A 19,761-nucleotide genomic window follows, 5' to 3' on the forward strand; every position below is an offset into this window, starting at 1 on the left:
ATGGGGGTTAAAATACAAAATTAAAATTTAAAGAGACATTTAGTTTTTCTAGTTGCTCAATATTAAGCCTATTCAGGTTTCATCAGTGATGATGGCTATGCATCTCACATACAAAATTTGTGCATTGTTTAGGCAATAAATAATTTTGTGCTTGAGTTTATGATATAAAGATGAATGTCTCTTTAAATCATTCATTATCATTACTTAACACATATTTTTTTTGCATTTTCCACATAATAGTAGCGCCTCAAGTAGAAGATGGGCAAAAAATTTGTACCTTGTTTAAATAAACACATTTCTTGTTAATGGAACTTGGTTCTTGCATTTTTAAGTACATCAATATAGCCAAAACTTTACTTGAATAAAAAATGAATTCTCCCATTGTCTTACTGACTTTATTTAGCTTTGATATTCCCTTCAGGTACAAGTTGTTTGCCTTTTTTTTCATTAGGAAGCTTCTAAGGTACTATAGATTTATGCAAAAATAGGTTTTACTAATCTTTTACAATGCTTATCTTGCTTTGCTGCATGTTTTTCATTTTTTTTTAAACAGAGTATTATCTGATTTTCTTACAAAATATCTTTATGGAGATGTTTGTTAATCTTTTGTGTGGCAGCTTTATAAATGTTTTTCTTTGATTAATTGACCAAAATGTAAAGGATGATCTAAGTGATCAGAAAGAGATGACTATATTTGATTATGAAATGGAAAAGAGATCATATATATATATATATATTTATAAAGGAATTCTAAATAAGACTGTAATTAAGACATCAAATATGACTCATATTTGATAAAGTACACTTTTATTCCCAATGCAGTATTCTCAAAAGTATTCCTTACTACTGCCTAAATATAAATTCAAAATTAAGAACTTCTGAAGAAAAAAGAGATTATAAAATAATGCCTTGATTGTATGATTTAATGCTAATATATTATGTGCTATTGACATAAAATGGCTTTGTATGACAAATTTAAAACACCCTTTAGCATGATTAAGAAAGTTGGATTCTGCTCATGATAATGAAATCAGAGAGGTACAATTACAAGATGTTAAGTAATTAATAGAGGTAAATAATATATATGACATAAGTAGTTTTTAATATTTATTTTCTTTTTATATATGTGCTAAATAAATTAACAATTATATGACAGTTGATTGTTCAATTTAAAAAGGAAATCTCTGCCTGAAACTTGCATATTTAATGAAATACTGTAATGTAGAAATAACATGTAGTAGTTCCTTATTTTAATTCCATTATACAAAATAAAGACATAGACATAAAAATTGTCTGTTCTACTTAGATTAATATCCTCTAATAAAATGATTATGGCTGCTGAGAAAGGAAAAGAAGTATCATGTTTGCTAGAAAATATCTAACAAGAGGTGAAAATGTTTAAGGTTTACTTGCTCACCCTTTGGATGCATTATTTTGTGTATTGTAGGTAAGAATTGTCCTTAGCCCCAGTTTTGTCTACACCATCAGTGCCTGTGGAGTCCTTGTGGACCTGCCTAACAGGTTTTTTTTGCAGAGCCTAATAACAGTCCATGCTAAACATGAGGGTTTTGACAAGAGTTCCTGAAGAACTCAAAATTATGACTTTGGCAAAATCTTTACTACTACTCTGAAACAAAAAGTCATCCATCTGCCCACTTCTAGTGGTGCTAGTAGATAGTATAAAAAGATTAATGTTAGATATAGTTACCATGCAAGCTGTTGAAAGAACAGGAATACTCCAGTGGTCTTCAAACAAGGGAACTAGGATCAGTCCAGCAGCAGTGCAGAACTCTGGTTACTTTTTTGGCATGACAAATTTTGGCATGACAAGCACTCAGATCAGAGCTCTGAGCTGCTGTTTCCAGTTGTCAGGAAGTATAGATTTCATTGTGGGCTGAGGTGCAGCTGTGTCTGTAGAACTCCTTACAAGAATGAGAATCTCCAAACATTCTGTTTCTATTTATTTGTTTCATCGCTCTCAACAGGAAACGTGAATCTTTATTCTTGCTTGCATCTTCTTTACTTGGTAGTCTGAAACTGATCCTTTCTGGCAAAAACTCCTCTTCCACACTTCATGACATTCCATTCATCTTTTAGCTCCCTGGATGATTTCATAGAATCATCATTATTTTATTGGGAAGAAAAACATTCAGTTTCTTTCCTATCAAAAGCCCACAGAGCTTTTACTAATTTTACAGTACTTGTAAAAGTGCATCTTTATTTCCTGGAATTTTAGATTCAGTTTGGCATACCAGTAATTTTTGAACTTGCATAGGGATGCCTTATGAATCTTTGTAGGGAAAATTCTGTTCTTAAAATTGTTTTTTCTATGCAGTATCTCTTGTTTACTTAGCAAAGCATTCTTTTGAGCCAGAGTTGCCTCTGGGTTTTTTCTAACTTCAAAAATGTTGGCCATCCTTTTGGCTTTAATATGGAACATCAATATATTTGATCATGTATAAAAATATGTAAAAGGTAAAAACATTTAAAAAGAGATTTAAAAAGAAACATAGATTAGGGCAGCCTATATACTTCTTCTATTTCCTGGCCTTTATATCCTACAAGCTATTCCATCTACAGCCTTTTCTTGCAATTGTTCAAGCATGTTAGACAGCAGCTGAAGCAGAAAGCAATAGTAGGTTGATTTAGCAACCCTCAGTGCTCAGGATTTTTTAGAGGTGTATTTAACAACATTCAAAACTGGCCTCAGCTATGCTAAAGACATCACCACCTCAGGGCAGTTTCAGCATCTACATAAGCTTAAGTCCAATAAAAAGATTACTGCAAGTATTTTTAAAAATAAACTGAGATTTTTTTTTTAAACAACAGATTCCACTGGTATATCTTTGCTTTCAGAATATTGTGAGAAAGAAAAGTAGTATATAATTTTAAAATAATAATAAGCATAATAAAAATCTATATTGGTTACATGAAAAATTATAATGAGCAACAGGAAAAAAAATAAAAAAGCCTGGCCAGCTGTCTCTAAAAGCCAGTGATGTTTGAGTAGGTTGTGGTGGTAAAAATCAGCTGTAGGGCAGATGGTCTCTCCCAGTGGCACAAGTTTTATCTCTTTTCATGAGATTCATGAAGTAACCCTTATATAATAAAGACATAACTGTAGCATAGGATTTAAAATTTCATATATTATCTGTTTCTAAATCTAAATTATGCCTGAAGATATGTTTTGCCTGTATGTCCTGTGTATCAAAATACATTAGAATTGCACCGTTGAGCAAACAGTCAAACATTCATGAGACAGGAGTATAGGAAGTGCAGCAATAATGTTATCTAGAATTTCTTAACTGATTACCTTATCAGGGAGAATAAGAGTAGGGGTTCTTATATATGGTTACTTCTTTTCTAAACTCTGACCCCAGTCAGTGCTTTAAAATTTTTAGTGAAGATCAGATCTAATAGAAAAAGACAAAATCTAGTGAGCTGAATTTATATCCTTAATTTATATAACTTATACTAACTTTAAATACATTTGAGGTGCCTTGAGGAAGAGCTTTCACTTGTACAGTTGAAGGAAAGATCCAAGTACCTCAGTACCTGCAGTGGGTGATTAACCCAAATAAAAGACACTTAAGCCCATTAACTCTATTTGAAATAAGGCTGCTCCAGAGGGTGAGTTGATTCTCCAGGGGAGGCACTTCTACTGAGGCTACAGGGGACCAATCTTACCCATTATTTTGTGATTCTGTGAACCAGGAATGCTAGCTAGATGTACTGGATATCTGCATCCTCACTTGTCAGAATGCACCACCAGCAGACAGCTTTTATGTACTGTTTGTGTAGGATGCTTATTCCAGGAATAGGACATATGCTGTTTAAATACTCTTTAGACTAAAGAGGTTAAACCTGTGTATCAAAATAGTGCCTTTATCATCAAACTATTCCACATCCCATTCTTCTCTGGAGTACAAAGTCTCATCTGAAGCTGAGATACACTTTGGCTGGGAATAGGAGTGTGTGGTGTTATCAAAGCATGCTTCAGTTTAGCATAGCAGGTTCCAGACCTGATACCCTACATGAGTATTGCTCTTGTGTTAGACCACTACTGGTTAAAAACCAGAAAGAGTCAAACTGGGGTCAGACCCACATCTCTGTTCCCTTCAGCCCTCTGAGTGCAGAAGAGTTCCTCCCTCTTTCCTGCACTCTGTGGCAGTTATTCCTACCTGGCAGCCTGTCTGCAGCAGATGCACCCCTCTGTGAATAACAGACCATCTCAGTGCATCTCAGTATCAGGATGCACTGAATTTAGATGCCTGTTTGCCTAAATGTAGGTCACAGCAGAAGCTTAATAAAGCATTAGGTGCATGTCTGGCTGCTGAAGGAGCCCAGGGATGGAAAGTATATGAGCATGTGTGTGGCTAATTGGTCTCCAGGACTTTAGTGCAAAGTGGGAAAGTATTCAGGTTGCACCACTTTCTAAAGGTGTATTGCCTGCATCCTGAGTTATCTAGACAGACAAAATCCCATTTAAGAAGGTTTTGTTCAGGTATTAGTCTCCACATTAGCATCAGCCAACATGATATTTTATATAGCATAATTTATGTGTTGTTAGTTTAGCTTTCCCTTCCCTTAATTTAGATCAGGATTGTTTTGTTGAAGTTTCTTAGATGTTCTAAACTTATAAAAGTGTGTGTGTGTGTGTGTGTGTGTGTGTGTGTGTGTGTGTAAAAAAATCTTACTAGATTTTTGTTCATCCCAGTTTCTCTTTCAAGATATTTTGTGCCAGTTAGCATGGCTAGTTATTTTGTCACCTCATAGCACTTCTCTCACTCATTCTATTTTTGGCCTTCTGGTAATCTCTGGTCCCTGACATTAGTGGTTCCATTCTTCCCATGTTTCACCAAAAAAGTATCCTGTCTATTTTACTTTCACTGTAATTATAAAGCAGCTTTTTATTTGTCCCTTCTTCCTTCTTCTAATTCCATAAGAATGCAAGCCCATTCTCCCCTCTATGGGTTTCTTTGACCATTCTCTCACAGTCTCTTCCCTTCTTCTCCTTGCATCCTAGACAAATGACTGCTTGGGTTACAAGTGCCTGTGCTGTGTATTGGAGTGCTAGCAGTGTGAACACAGGAGAGAGAGAGCTTTCTGGTCTTAATTCTGACTCCTGGCTTTTCCTGTAACAAGGCAAATTAAAGAGCATTACAGGGAAAATATGCCCATTAAGTTCAAGTTTTTCCAATTTTTTATTTCAGAACATCAAGGGGAAAGTAGAAGGTAAAAGTCAGTGCAAATTTTGAGCTCTTGTTCCAAACTACAGATGTTAAAGCATCTCAGTGAAGTGGTCTCAGATGATTTCAGTTTCTGTTTAAGTAATTCTCTAAATATTTTGACTGAAGTTTTCATCTAAAAAATTCAGTCTGAAACAAATACATTTAGCTTGCATATGAACACATAATTCTGGTTGTATTTTTGGTGCCTATATCCAGATGATTTCATGTTCATCAGTTGCAGTTTGTGATGGTATCTATATCACAAATATATTTCATTCTCCTTAAGCAAGCATAATTTTCCACAAAAAGCAAATGAAAAAGATTTTCAGTGCTATTCCCTTTGAGATGTGGGACTAGCCAAGTCTGTCTTTTGCTTCAGGACTTCCAAGGAAACCGGCAAGTGGATACATTTAATGTCAAAGAGCATTTAAGTTGACTTGCACTTCAGAGGTCATTAAAGGTTTACTGTTGGTACAAAGCTTTCTGCTTTTGATCTGTAGCTGGATGGAGATAGCTAGAAGTCCAGATAATTCTCAGTGTAGAAAAAATACTGTCAAAGCCCCTGGCTTGGAAGAATGTAGGAACAACATCTAAAATTCACACTGAGATGAGTAGCCACAGGGCCCTTTAACTATTAGTACCAGAAACCTTTAAAGTCTGTAGTAGGGCCAATGACAGGGTAATGGAGGACAAATATCCTATTTTTAATATCCATTCAAATGGTTAGTGGCTACAGGAATTGCAAGATCTGAAGCAGTGAAGGAAGAAGTACACTGCCACCAATAATTGAGTTGGCGTGTCTTAGTGTAATCTCACTTAGTGAAGTATTAGGAGTGGCAGAGAGCTAAATTAGCCACTTCTTTATGGGTTAAAAGTCTTGAGAATTACAACAAGACCTTTCTTTAGGAGACTGAAATGTTGATGGTGAGGAGCTATGATAGCAGAAGAAAACCCTGTCTCTGAAATTGAGTGAGATTGTTTCTATAGAAAGTGCACCCTCCCCTCTTTATGTCTACCTTAGCTAGGGTATATTCATGCCTAAAGGTGCATTGCCTGGTTAGGTGTGCAGCTGGGCATTATCCTCTCTGATTCCCCTAAGTTCAGGCAGGGTCACTGTTTTCTTTAAACGTCCTGGTTTGTCCTGTCTTGGGCAAAGTGCTCATGAAGAGAGGCTCCTCAGTGAGCTGTAGCTAGTGACACTGCACTGCTACCACCATGCAGTGCCTCCCTGGCCATTTGGAAGGCTTTGCTTTGCCCTAACTGCACCATTTCCCCCTTCTGCAGTGACTGACTGCTCTGGAGAAGCTATATCCCTTTCTTGGCTGATGTACTTGCAGTCATAGAATTCAAACTGAAATAGCTAAATAGCAACTTGTAATATCTGTAGTAAAAAAGGATAGCAAATCAAGCCTTAGACTGGTTAATAACAATTTCTACAAATGAATAATAGTGGTTTTTACCTTGTTACTGAGCTGGACTATGGAGAAGTTTGGATTACTGAGCCTTCCTCTCAGTATTTATGGAGGACTTTTATGATTTCAGAATAAGAGTATCTATGTTGAAAAATATTAAGTGATATGAAATATTTACGGGTTTATCCCATAGTCTCTTTAGCACAACAGCAGGTGAAAAATTATTAATTCATTGTGCATAAACTCCTCAGAGATGTATATGTATGAATACCATGCATTAGTAATGCAAGTAATACAATACAAGGGAGAATAATCCAAACCAGAGCACCATGTGAAAAATAATTAGTGTGAAATAAGGTAGTTATAGTAGAGAGTTTTAAAAAAAGAGTAACTTCTGGTATATACTGAAGCTATTACAATAATAACCCATTTTTATTCTTGGTTATCAATGAAAAGTAGAATATAATATTTTCTGTTTAAGTAACCAATATAAATAGAAGCTCATTAGCAACATTATTTTAAGGATTAATATGCAACTTCATTGTAGAAATGAGTTCACTAATTACTATTTTCTTCCTACAGATAAAACTGTGGTATGACAAGGTTGGTCATCAGTTAATAGTGACCATACTGGGAGCAAAGGATCTTCCTTCAAGGGAAGATGGGAGGCCAAGGAATCCTTACGTAAAAATTTACTTTCTTCCAGACAGAAGGTAGGGTGAATGCAAAGACAAGGAATATTTGAATTAGTCTGATACTCAGGTGACATGCACAGCTGAGTTTATCAGCCATAGTTACATGGAAAAAGACTTAAAGTGCTGAGGTCTTGTGTTGAACGGGGTATGTAACAGCAAAGTGTCTTTGAACACTAAGCACAAACTTCCTTTCCCTGGTTATATGATAAAATACTGAATAGAAAGGGAAAGGAAAGGTAAATATATGTCTTTGCATGGGGATCTGTTATTTGCAAAGAATGTTATGAGTGTATTATGCCTTTATTTCCTATGCCAGTTATTCTTCTCTAGAGCAAAGAAGATGCTACAAGGTCAGGTTCATAAATTTCTGGACTGATGAGTCCAGCAGTTTGGTTTGCCCCACCTTTATACAATAAAGCAGTAACAGGTCTGGCATCTGAAACCCACACATTTTTGTTCACAGTATAAGTGAGTTAAGGCTAAAGGGGACTCAGCTGAGAGTTCCCATTTGCTCTTTGAAAACTTTCCCTAGAGCACACGGCTCATGTTAATCTGGATGGTATCATTTATGCACTTAGGAAAAAAATTAACTGTGGTAGGACCCCTATTCCTGAAAAACTCCTCCACTTCTTAGTCCATTATTTTCTGTGTTTCAGTTTAGGTGTTGGGAAGAACAGCAGAAGGGATAGTGTGTTTTCCAGTTTATTTTTCAAATTGATGTTTCCTCAGATTGTGTCAGTAGGGGAACATGTTTACCTTTATTTTATAGTGTACCAACCAAATAATTCAAAGCTTTAATGTCACTCAAAAGAATAGATGGATTATAATTATAGTGGATTGCTGAATCTGTAGAACAGAATGTAACTTGTATTTCGACTTCCTTTGCTTTTCCAAAAATCTAAACTGGGAAGATGCTAGCTATCTCCATTACCATTTGACTCCAGCAGGAATTAAAGCTGTTCAGTATTTTGGAAGATTTTTCCAGTTTGCTTTTTCCACTCTCATTGTATTCCATATGTTGACAAGCGAATTTTCAGTGACTACCTCATTTGCTGTGTCATTGATGATTAAAAGGTTTTGGATAGATTTTCTCAGGCTCACCAGTATTTGAGTAGTTGGTTTAGATCCCTGGTTTATTCAAACTGCTGTGGTGTGTTTGTAGCTGTTGAAGCTGGGCTAAACTGAGAGGTCTGCTTCAATTATCTTATCTGCTTTTTCAATAATAATGAGTAATTAACAGGCTAACAAAAGTGTGTTCACAATGTTTCACAATGTAAATTGTGATAACCAAAAATATATTGGCATAAAATTTTACTAATCTATAATTTTTTTCCCATTTATGAGAAGTGTTCAGATCTTTTCTTTAGTTGTTTTATGTGTTTTTGATCAGCAATTTGTCTTATAGAATTGTGGGGTTTTTTCTGATGTGGAAATAATTTTTATTTTCTTTGATTTAAAAGCTAAGTAAGCAACAGTATTTTTCTTGCGTAGTAGAAAGAAATGCTGGAGGTAAAATGCTCTTAAGTAACTCAAGCAGTTAATTAGATGAAGATGCTGAATTCTCTTTGAATTAAGAAATTTAATTGAAAAATGTTGTACAATGTAACTTATTTCAGTTCACAAGGGTAAACAAACCTTTAGTATGCCAGAAATAATTTAAGTTTTAACAGAGTGTCTAAAAATAATATTACTTCTGTAATTTTTTGATCCAACTTCCAAGTAACAGTTCAGAAATATAATGACTTTATTACAATTGCAAGTATTAATGAATGGACTGCATCTGCATTTCCTATTAAAAAATCCTTATAAATTAGTATGGCAGCTGCATTATGCAGCAATCAGCAAGTTTAAAATAAGCATTGTTATGAGGACTCTTGTCAGTATTCTCAGTAGGAGCAGTGTGGGTGTTTTCCAGCAAAAACTGTTTCAATCAGAAAATATTAATTCTTTCAAGCAGAAATATTCTGCAAAAACATTGCTTTCAACAACACCCTGGAGCCAGAGCCAAGGGTGCCAGGGTAGCCTTGCCTGGAGACCTCACCTCACACTAGAGATCCATCTTCAGCCTTCAGGGTGATTCACTGGAGGGACCAAAGGAATGGGAAGCCGTTTTGGGAACGCTGTTTGTTCCAGTATTGCTGAAAAAGAACATGTAACTCGTTTTGGGGGCTTCTGCTTTCCCAGGTGGATGAGGAGCCCTTAGTAAGAAAACCCTGCTCTGCCCCCAGTTTCCTGACCATTCCTTCCTGTGGGTCATCTGCTCCTTCCTGCTCTGCAGTTGGAGGGAGCCACTGTAGGACTGGAACTTGAGTGAACCAGCTGGTCATTTCTTTGAAATGCAGGTGTTTGCTGTGCCCAGTGTTGTCTGTAGAGATGTTCTGCTGTCAGACAGTGCGATGTGGAAATCCCATTTATGGAAGTACATTTTACTTAATAAAATGTAGTTTCCAAAATAAAAGAGAATACACAGAAAATCATATTAAAACATTTGTGGTTTTTGGGAAACAGCTTAAAATTGGAATTGACACATAAACGTGAAATCACCTAACCTGATTTTTTAATATGAGCCTATGAATTATCCTTAATATATGCACAGACCATATAATAAAGGAAAATTCGTGATGTGGATTATATTACCCCTGATCCTACAAACTGAACTGCTGATTTAAGATTTCCTATCTTCCATTATATACTTAATGCAGTTTAATGGTGTTTTGAACATATTTAATATTTAACTGTTTTTTTCAGTGATAAAAATAAAAGAAGAACAAAAACAGTAAAGAAAACATTGGAACCTAAGTGGAATCAGACATTTATTTATTCTCCAGTTCATCGGAGAGAGTTTAGAGAACGAATGTTAGAAATCACTCTTTGGGACCAAGCACGAGTTCGAGAGGAAGAAAGTGAATTTTTAGGAGAGGTATACAAGTATTGGTAGTTGCTATAGAAATACAGTTGATCTCTCATACTCATGTATAGATACTTATTTTCAAAAAATTGCTAACTGTGCAAAGCAAAGCTGGTTTTATTGTTTTATTTTTTCTTTCACTTACTAGTAAATGAACAGTGATCTCACACAGATCACATAATCCTGATATGAGATTCTTTCTGTGATTTTTCTGTTTTAGTAACAGCATGAATGTGGTTTCTGAATTTCTAATTGTTTATTAAAATCCATATTATCCATAGTCATATTTTACTTAAACTTTGGAATGTTGCTCGTTTACTTATTTGAAAGCTGTAAAGGCTCTCATAAGGTAATAAGGGTTTTGTGAATGATTTTTTTGGTATATTTAGTTTCTAAAAGGCACAGAAGATTCTTCCATATTAAAGCAAGGTTTTTATATAACTTCAGACAAAGTCTTTAGCAGCAAAAGAATAACAGAATAAAATTTATATCTATTTTAAAATATTCTGCCACGCAATGCTTTCCTACTTTTAACCATTCTTTCTTTTTTAGATTCTTATTGAGTTAGAGACGGCGTTGCTAGATGATGAACCCCACTGGTACAAACTTCAAACACATGATGTCTCTTCATTGCCACTTCCCCATCCCTCACCATATTTGCCACGCAGACAGCTCCATGGCGAGAGTCCCACACGGAGGTTACAAAGTAGGTTATTTTTAGTTTCTCACACTGTGTATAGTAAATTTGAATTAATGCATAATAAAATCTATTAAATTATTGCAAATGGAAAGCTGACAGAATTTTTATGTTAATTTGTAGCTGTTATGAATTAGATCATTGTGGTTACTGATGAGAGTCTGACATGCTACGAATGGTATCAACCACTGTGCATTGCACCATTTTTTTCTTATAAGACAACTCAGTTCATATCCTCAGCTTGAGTAAATTATCTTGGTTTTTGCAATGTGCTCCTTTTTACCATGAAGCTCTTTCTTTTGTAATATGTTCATAATTTTGCTGTTTAAGCAAAAGCAGATTTGCAGGACCTCTCTCTTTAACTCATACTTCTTAAAGTAACCTGTATATAACATCATATGTAGATAAATTAATACCATGGCCTGTTGCCTTGCTTTGATATTATTTAATGTGCTTAGATTCACAAATGGAATTTCTTTAAAAATTCTACTTTGTAGAGTTTGTTATACTTGGTCCATAGTAGTTATCTGTAGATATTTTGAAACTAGAGTATATAAAATATGGTAATAAAAGTAGATACATAAGAAGAAGATGGTAAAGGGGAAAAATCTGCTTCTTCAATACTTCATGGTTTCTCCAGTTTAACTGTTCAATACTGCCAAAGCTCTTCTTCACTGAATAAACTTTATAAATACCAGTTGGCAGTTATTTTAAGAAACTGAACCAAGCAAGTGAACCAACCAAATTTATAAAACTCCCAGAACCCAGAAGATCACCACCACCACAAAAACCCAACAAAACAAAACAAAAACCCCAAAACAAACAACAAAACCCCTAATAACACAACAACCCAAATCCAATTTCTAAGATTTACTTGGAGTTTCTCTGAGTCATTGTATGTGAGTTGTGTGCATGTTTCACACAAACTCACAGAAATTTATGTGTGTAGTCATGAAAACAAGCTTGGATATTTCATATGTGCAATGTAGAGTCTTTATTACATAACTCATTGTATACAAGTATTTAAAGCAGTTGATCTGTTTTGCTTCTGTGCACTTGATGGTGAGAAGGATTAAAATGCTCCATATCATAATATTGTGAGATAGACACACTGTCAGAGACTTACACAGCATAGCCTTGAAATTGTAAGATTGTTCTTGTCCCCAAAAGGATGAAAGAAGGGATAGTTAAAAGGTAAGGAGTTCTATTGCAATTCAGTCCTCTTCAGTCTTCTCATTTGCCACGACTGTTATTTAACTTTTTAAATTATACTTATATGGTCTATGCCATCTTTTAACATATTTTAAGAAGTTTCCATCTATTACAACTATTTTTACAAACCATTTGGACTCTTTGTTCGTAAAGTTAGTGAAATTCTGGTTTTCAGGAAATATTCAGTCCTGCAAACAAATGCTGTTTGTCTACCAGAATTTCTGTCTGTGCAATAAATAACTGCCATTAAGAATGAATTTATGATTTGTTTTTTAACAAATTTTAGTGATGGTTGAGTAAATATCTGTTGGATGATATTGCCTCAAAATCTGAAAGACATTTAGGTTTTTTTATATAGTAATACCATGATGTAGTAATGAAAAAATAACTAATAAATACAAATACTCATAATGTGCTCTACTGAACAATTTTGTTCAAACATAAACAATACATGCTTGTCTATAAATATAGAGGAAAGGACTTAGAAAAAATTCTGTTTTGGTGAAATACTAAGATTTGGTATAGAAGTCCTACGTTTCAAAGAAGATGATTTAGCCTGACTGTTCCCAGAGCACTAGTTTTCAGCCTCTGGTTCTAAAAACTTCAATCAAATAAGCAATTTCAGATGTTCACTATTATTGCTGGAAAATTCACTTGTTCCTAGACTAAATTATGCTATTTCCTTTGTACAGAGAGAAGGACCCAATAAAAAAGGATTTTCTCTAGTGGATTTTCTCTAGGACTATATTCATGTCTTGAATCCTTGTGTATCATAAATAATTTTCAGTTTAAACAGATAGCTTTAAATGTACAGAACAAGGTATCCTGGAATTAAAGTCCTTGCTTTCTGGGTCTGAAAAAGTATATAACTGGAAATCTAGCATCCAATCAGAGCTCAGCTATGGCAGCAGAATCCATTTAGCAGTGGGAAAATACGGTTTTTCTTTTATTGCTGTCACACCTCTGAAATGAAAATAAAAGTACTTGGTATCCAAAAAGGTCGTGCAATATCCTACTGAGAGGTCCAGTACTCAACTGAACAAGGCTGTAAACAATGCAGTATAAGTTGGCCAGGCCAGGCCTGAAAGAGGCACTGCACCAGATGGGCTCCAAAAATGCTCTTCCCCATCTAAATGTCATCACCAGGGACTGGTGAAGGGCACACAGCACCTCTTTAGACTGTGTGCCTTCACTAAGTAAAATATTTATACTATATAGAAGTCTAGGATTTTTACCTTTTTTGAGGTGTCAAAAGAAAATGAAGCCAATATATTAGTTTCTTGTGTCTAAAGATGTTTTTGTATTTTTCAATAACATTCTTGTGTATGATGAAACAGAAGATGTTATCCAGCAGCACATTATGACAACGTGAAAAAAATCTCTAGAACAAGGCATGTCTAGCATGTTTGTCAATGATTTTCAAAGCACTTCTTAGAACATCTTCTGGGCTGTTGTTAAGCAGTCTGATTTCAATGTTTTGGGGGTGCAAAATCTCAGCAGTTCAGTCCTCCTACCTTTTGTTCTTTTCTGCATTGCCTCTATGTATAGAATTAGGGACAAAATAATTTATTGAATACCCCCAAAAATTGTTAGTGTGAGAAATGATAGGAGAGATATTTTGAATTACAAAGTTGTTTTTTATTTATATAAATACACATTACAGATCTAAGCTTTTTTATCTTTATGATTGTTGAGTTGGGATAAACATATTTATTTGAAGACAATACTGAAGTGTTACTCTCTAAAGGTAGTTTAAAAGAACCACCCACACTTACCACTTCTATTCTCTTTTTAATATCACTGGATTGCAGTGTTCCTGAAGAAGAGCAGACTGTCAGCCCTGAAGAGTGAAGTTGTATTTACAGATTGCCAGTAGCAAAGTGCAAGCTTCCCACAGAGCCCCATATGCTGGTTTTTTAGGAGCCAGCTTTCAGTGACAGTGGCTTAGTTTCTACATATATTTATCTCTCAATATCTTTGAGTGGGCAGTGTGTTGTGGTACAGACTGATCTAAGTCAGCTGTCCACCTTCTCTTTCCCAGTGCTCTGATCCATACATTCCATTAAGTTCCTAGTGATAACCAATCATTCCCATACTTTCTCCTTTGTGTTTTTTGACAGGCATCTACTTAGAAACTGGAACTAATACAACACATAGGATTATGACTTACTAGCTCTTTCAGCTATATATTTGAGATTTTCATAACCTGATTCAATGAGTATATTTTAAGCTTTTTCTTATGAGAAATGTGGGGTAATGAGTAGGTCTATTGTGCTCAGCTTTCAAAGTGAGTTTTTAAAAGGCATTTTTTTCTAACACTTACCATAAAATCAGCCATACACCCAGAATTACAGACAACCTTAATTAGAATTACAGCCAAACTGAAGTTCTTTTTTATATTGCCTCTGAAAAAGATTGTGACCAGAAAATTAAAAATAATTTTAGAGAATATTTAGGAATTCCCATTTTTGGTAGGCTATTTTTCCATCTCACATTAGCTAAAAATCTTATTGGAGAATACATACAAAATTGAATGTGCTTTGGGTGCTGCGTCCATGGTTATTAGGATGTGGAAGTTATTGTTAGTATTTCTGTTTGTTGAGAAATGATACAGAAATCAAACAATGTTTATACCATGGGATTGTGTATCTAAAATTAGTTCCTCTCCATGAGCCCAGAATATAGAGATAAAAATCAAATTGGATATGATGCACTCTTATTCCATCTTTTACAGTTACAGCCATGTAATGTGAGCATTTGTGCAGTGTGAGCTGATATTGCTGAGTTGAGAAAGAATATGGGCTTTTTATGTTTTGAAGAATAACAGTATTTTAGTTTTATATTGATGCTGAATTTGTTTCAGAAGCAGCATTTGTTTTACTCCAAGTATTTTAAGACTTACCTAAATAGTTAGGATTGAAAAGTGACTGACACATGTTTTTTTAAGTCAGATTCTGCAGCTTTAAAACAAAGCTGTCTGAATTACTGATCTGCAGCCCAGAGAAAGAGTGCAATGTACAGTGTAGGTACAGAGTGCAAAGTGTAGGTAACAGCCAAGTGTGCAAATGAGAAGAAATGTGGATATAGCAATAAACCCAGACACTTTTGGGTCTCTTGCTGCAGCACAGGTCTGTACAGAAGCAGGTCTCAGTAGTTTTGGAATACCATGAGAATTCATAATATGGTTTGAAAAATAAAAAAATTTATATTTTGAGCATCCTTAGTAAGGGAAAAAATAATAAGTCTATGGGAGATGAACTCTGCTATGAACAAGATCTCAAAGATTTTAGAAATTACAGTGTTTGAAAATCAACATATAGAAGTCCAAAGCTTTTTTTTCTCCTAAGATCTGAAGACCAGAAAAAATCAATCAAAATGAAAATAAATATAAACAAACAGACTTTGGAGTAGTTTTCTTGTAAAGAGAATTTCATTACTTTTAGAATGAAATTCATCAGTGACTCCATTCACTGAATTTCATGATTTTCCCATAAAAAATCTGGAGGCCCATAAAAATCTGGAGGGACAAAAAATTATGGTAATGAGAATTTAAAGTCTCTGAACAAAATTTGAATAAAGTTATGTTCTAAAAAAGTCTACATATAGTGTGCAAAAAGCTATCTATAACTTTGCTTTTTTTTCAAATAGTATTCTTTTTCTTTTGAATAAAGGAAACCTATAATGTGTAAACAAAGTGTTTTGAGTAGCGTGAAAAATTTTGTCATCTTTTCAGTTTTTTACTTTGTATATTTTTCCATCAGACTGTATTTTCTCCAGCAATGCTGAGACCTTAACATGATAAAAATTATTAAATCTGACTAGAAAAAAAATCAAACTAATAGATTGAATTAAAAAATAAATAATCCCATTGCTTATTAATTTTTGAAAAAACATTTTTAGATGGACTTGTCATTGCTGAGTGCTGACAGTTTTTAGTTTTTAGTTTTTGAGAGTTCTGTGGCTCTACCATCTGATCAAGGAGCAATGTCATAACTGTTAATTTAATCCCTCTCTTCCATTATTTAAATGGTAAAGCTATCAAGTCTATATTATAGAACATCATGACATACATTTTGTAGTACCAAAATCATGAAAGTTTAACAATAATTAATTACAAATGTATCTGAAACCTTAATCTGAGAAATAGGAGCCCCTGTAAAAAATGTTGGCCAGTCTTCTTCCACTGAAAATTATTCACTTCCTTGGAGCTCTGTAGAGACTCCTTTCACAGCAGAATCAGGATCTTGCTGTCTCAGCAATTTCCTGTTAGTTGTTGTGAGTTTGGGAAGTCAGCATGATAATTTCAATGAATGTCACTGAAGCTGGCTTGAGGAGATGATAATAGTGCTGTTCACTTGTAGGTAAGTGAATTGTACTTTATGGACACACACATCAGAGACTTTTTTTCCAAATTATAATATGGAGCATTTTATGGTCAGTGGCACAGGCCATGATTAATTTGTTATATGAATTTCACCCTAGAGAGCCAAAATGACAATTAATTTTCTCCTTCATGCTTCTTCCTTAGTTTTTCTCTTTCTTTAAATGGAGCATAGGCCTTGGGCATGTTATCTTTGTTTGCATCCATTGATATTTTGTTCACAGATTATGGATATTTATACCAGGATTGTATTTATTGTACATCTATTATTTATTTATTATATTTTATTGTACATCTATGGTTTCTTAAATACTTTAATTAAAAGGTATTTAACATGATACAGGGATGTCTAAAAAGGCCTTAAACTATCAAAATATTATTCTTTTTCTAATAAAAGAAACTCATTTAGGATATTAATTTACTAAATTGTAATTAATCTACAAAAATACTTAAAAACCTGTTTTGAAGCAGTTTAAGAGAATTACTTTTTTTCTCTGATACTTGATAAAATCATGTTATTAAACTACTCTTCTGTTGTGTAATGAAGTTTTCAGATAGTTTTAATACTATTCTGACTTCTTCTTTCCTGTGCTGTGACCATATAGAAACAACCATTGCTTTCAATCCCATGATTGCCCTCAATCCCATTATAATCTCACTAATTTTATATTCTTGTGCTCTTCAAGAAGCTCTACGCTTTTGAAGATCTATCCAGCAGTTAAATTCAGAAAGCCCATAATTTTTAACTAGATCAATCATTTCTACAGTGTGTTAATAATTTTTTTTGGGCACTTGGCACGCTTCCACCTTCGGTGTTCGAGTAACACCTGATGTTGTCAGAGTAAACTAGGTAAAGACTCTAAACTGCATTTTTTATATTTTTGTAGCCAAATAATTGTCATTTTTTAATGAAGTTAATAACCAGAAGAGATTTGTATTAATGAATACAAATATTAGAGATGTTATACAATAAATCACATCTAAAAGGTTGTAAGTGATGCTGAAAAAACCCTTATAATTCACTTTGAAATTATATTGCCTAATGGAAATCTGGGTCTGAGACACAAAAATATATTACATTTACCAAGAAACCAAAGTTGAAAATATAGGGAGTTAGAAATTGTAAGTAGTAGGTGATTTAGTAATGTGATCCACATATTAAAATAGTTAGCACCTGGATGTCAGAAAAAGTGTGACTTGCCAGAAGGCACTTAGTCATCCAGTGAATCCATTAACAGCACCATTTGGCAAGAAATTGAAATTTTCTCTAGCACTGTCATATCATATCATCTGAGGTACATCATTTACTTACAGACTGGCACTCTTCTGTTTAGTATGATGTCTGTGAGATTTTCAACTACAAGGAATAAAAATATTCATAAAATCTTGCTAATGACAAGATATTATTAGTGTTATTCTGGCTTCCTGCCTTCTTTGTATTATGACATCTTATGGAAGTCATACTTCAAAATCTGCAAATGCAATTAACATTTCCTGTTTCCAGAATTGTTCAGATGTCCACATCCTATTCTTTGGCTCAGTTTAGAAATCTTGGTATAATTGTTTGGAAAGCTAAAATACATAAACCACTTGGACTTAAGGAATGCAAACAATAAATCATGTATTGCAAGCATTTAATCATTGAGCTCATATCAGGATTCTAAAATTCAGTGCTAACAACAGTATATAATTAGGTTCTCATGTATGTACCCATTTACAACATCAAGACCTAGCAGGAGGGAGAAGATTGACTGGCATATCACTTCAGAGTCTGTTAATTTTAAAGTAGGACTCAAAACTGCATCTTGGGAAAGTTCTGCTAGAGCTGCAGTGCCAACAGAAGTGTGCAATATTTTTAAGGGTAGTAGCTCATATTGTATGCCTAGCTGAATATACATTTCCCCCTTATAAATTTAAATACTTATAGTAAAATGTGCAATTGCATTTCAAAATTGGAAATTATTGAAATTGCTCAACTAGATCTCTATGGCTGTTGATCCAGAAGTGATTGGCATTTTTCTGGTTTAATTTCTCTTAGCTGCTTGAGTTTTATAATTTTGAAGGAGTGTGGCCTATGCTATCAAATTCTCAAATTCTTCTATCTCTGGCAGCTATTATAAAAAAGTTTAAGGTTCTAATCATCCCTGTTACATGTGTTACTTCATGTATTTTTCCCTGACACTACTTCATTTCAATATTTTTTTTCCAGATAAAGGCTTATATTCATATAATTCAGGTAAATTTTCAGCATGCCAGAAATGCTTATTGCTTCCATTTACATGCAAAATTTAATTTAATATTTTATTGGTGTGCTTTTGCTACCTATTGTGCAGATACTAAATTGCATAAAAGTTCTTTGGCTTTTCTTGTCTGCTTTTGAGTAATAGGTCTTTTGTTGGCTTTCTTTATTCTTAATGTCTCAGTATTGAAATTGGAGCAATATTGTTACACCATACTTGCTTTGCTTGCCTTCATTTTAGGTAGAGCTATGGTAGGAAAGCTGTAGTGAGCTTTATTAACTATGCTAGGAAAATGCTATCTTGCTTAAACTGGATTAAAAGGAATGCTATTATATTACAGCTGTTTGAGAACTAGTGTAAGTATATTTAGAATACAGACATGGGGTAAGTGAAGTGCTGGCAAAAACAGTATTTACACTGGTATATATTTTTACAGTTTCTTGTTGATATAAATCCCCATTAAAAATCCAGCTCTGTCAGAGGAATTTGCCTTAATTAAATATAAGTAAATTAATAACATACAGTTTTTACCAACTTAAATTTTGTAATGCATTTCATTTGGGACTTTTTGCAGTTTTTGCAGTTTTAATTATTGGAATCTCTTTGAGAATTGGTTCAACTAATTATCTTTTAGTTATGTTTAAAAAATGAAACTCACATTGTTATGAAAATACATCCATACCACGATGGAGAGAAACAAAACCCCCTTAGGGCAGAAATTTCTTGAGAGTAGTACAAATAAAATCCATTTTCCAATACATCTCCAAATATGTCTCCCATATTTCTTCTACTCCTTTCTCTCCTGAAATAATCCCACATTCTTATCATGTTTTACAATATCTTCGAATGGGGAGACACCAAGTTTGGTTTGGCATCTGTGGGCTTGCACACATGGATTAGCTGCAAATTTTATCTGGATAAAATTTCTTTTTGATTAAAGTCTTCCAATTTTTATCTCTCTCTTCTATCCAGAAGTTGTATCTCT

General features: G+C 34.1%; 1 protein-coding gene across 39 annotated transcripts in view; it reads left to right on the forward strand.

Annotated features, from left to right (window-relative positions):
* The window catches only part of RIMS2 (regulating synaptic membrane exocytosis 2), a 448,889-nt gene that overhangs the window by 250,060 nt on the left and 179,068 nt on the right, over positions 1 to 19,761 (forward strand). For 37 of the 39 annotated variants that reach the window (XM_050971294.1, XM_050971305.1, XM_050971301.1 and 34 more), the window contains 3 exons: positions 7,226 to 7,356; positions 10,087 to 10,258; positions 10,799 to 10,952. In XM_050971294.1, the coding sequence (XP_050827251.1) occupies positions 7,226 to 7,356; positions 10,087 to 10,258; positions 10,799 to 10,952 (457 nt within the window). Of the gene's footprint in view, positions 1 to 7,225; positions 7,357 to 10,086; positions 10,259 to 10,798; positions 10,953 to 18,745; positions 18,773 to 19,761 lie in introns of all 39 variants that reach the window. The other 2 variants (XM_050971290.1, XM_050971289.1) reach the window with 1 other exon arrangement.

Source organism: Serinus canaria, chromosome 2 (assembly GCF_022539315.1).
Source record: "Serinus canaria isolate serCan28SL12 chromosome 2, serCan2020, whole genome shotgun sequence".
In the NCBI taxonomy this organism is placed as follows: Eukaryota; Metazoa; Chordata; class Aves; order Passeriformes; family Fringillidae; genus Serinus; species Serinus canaria.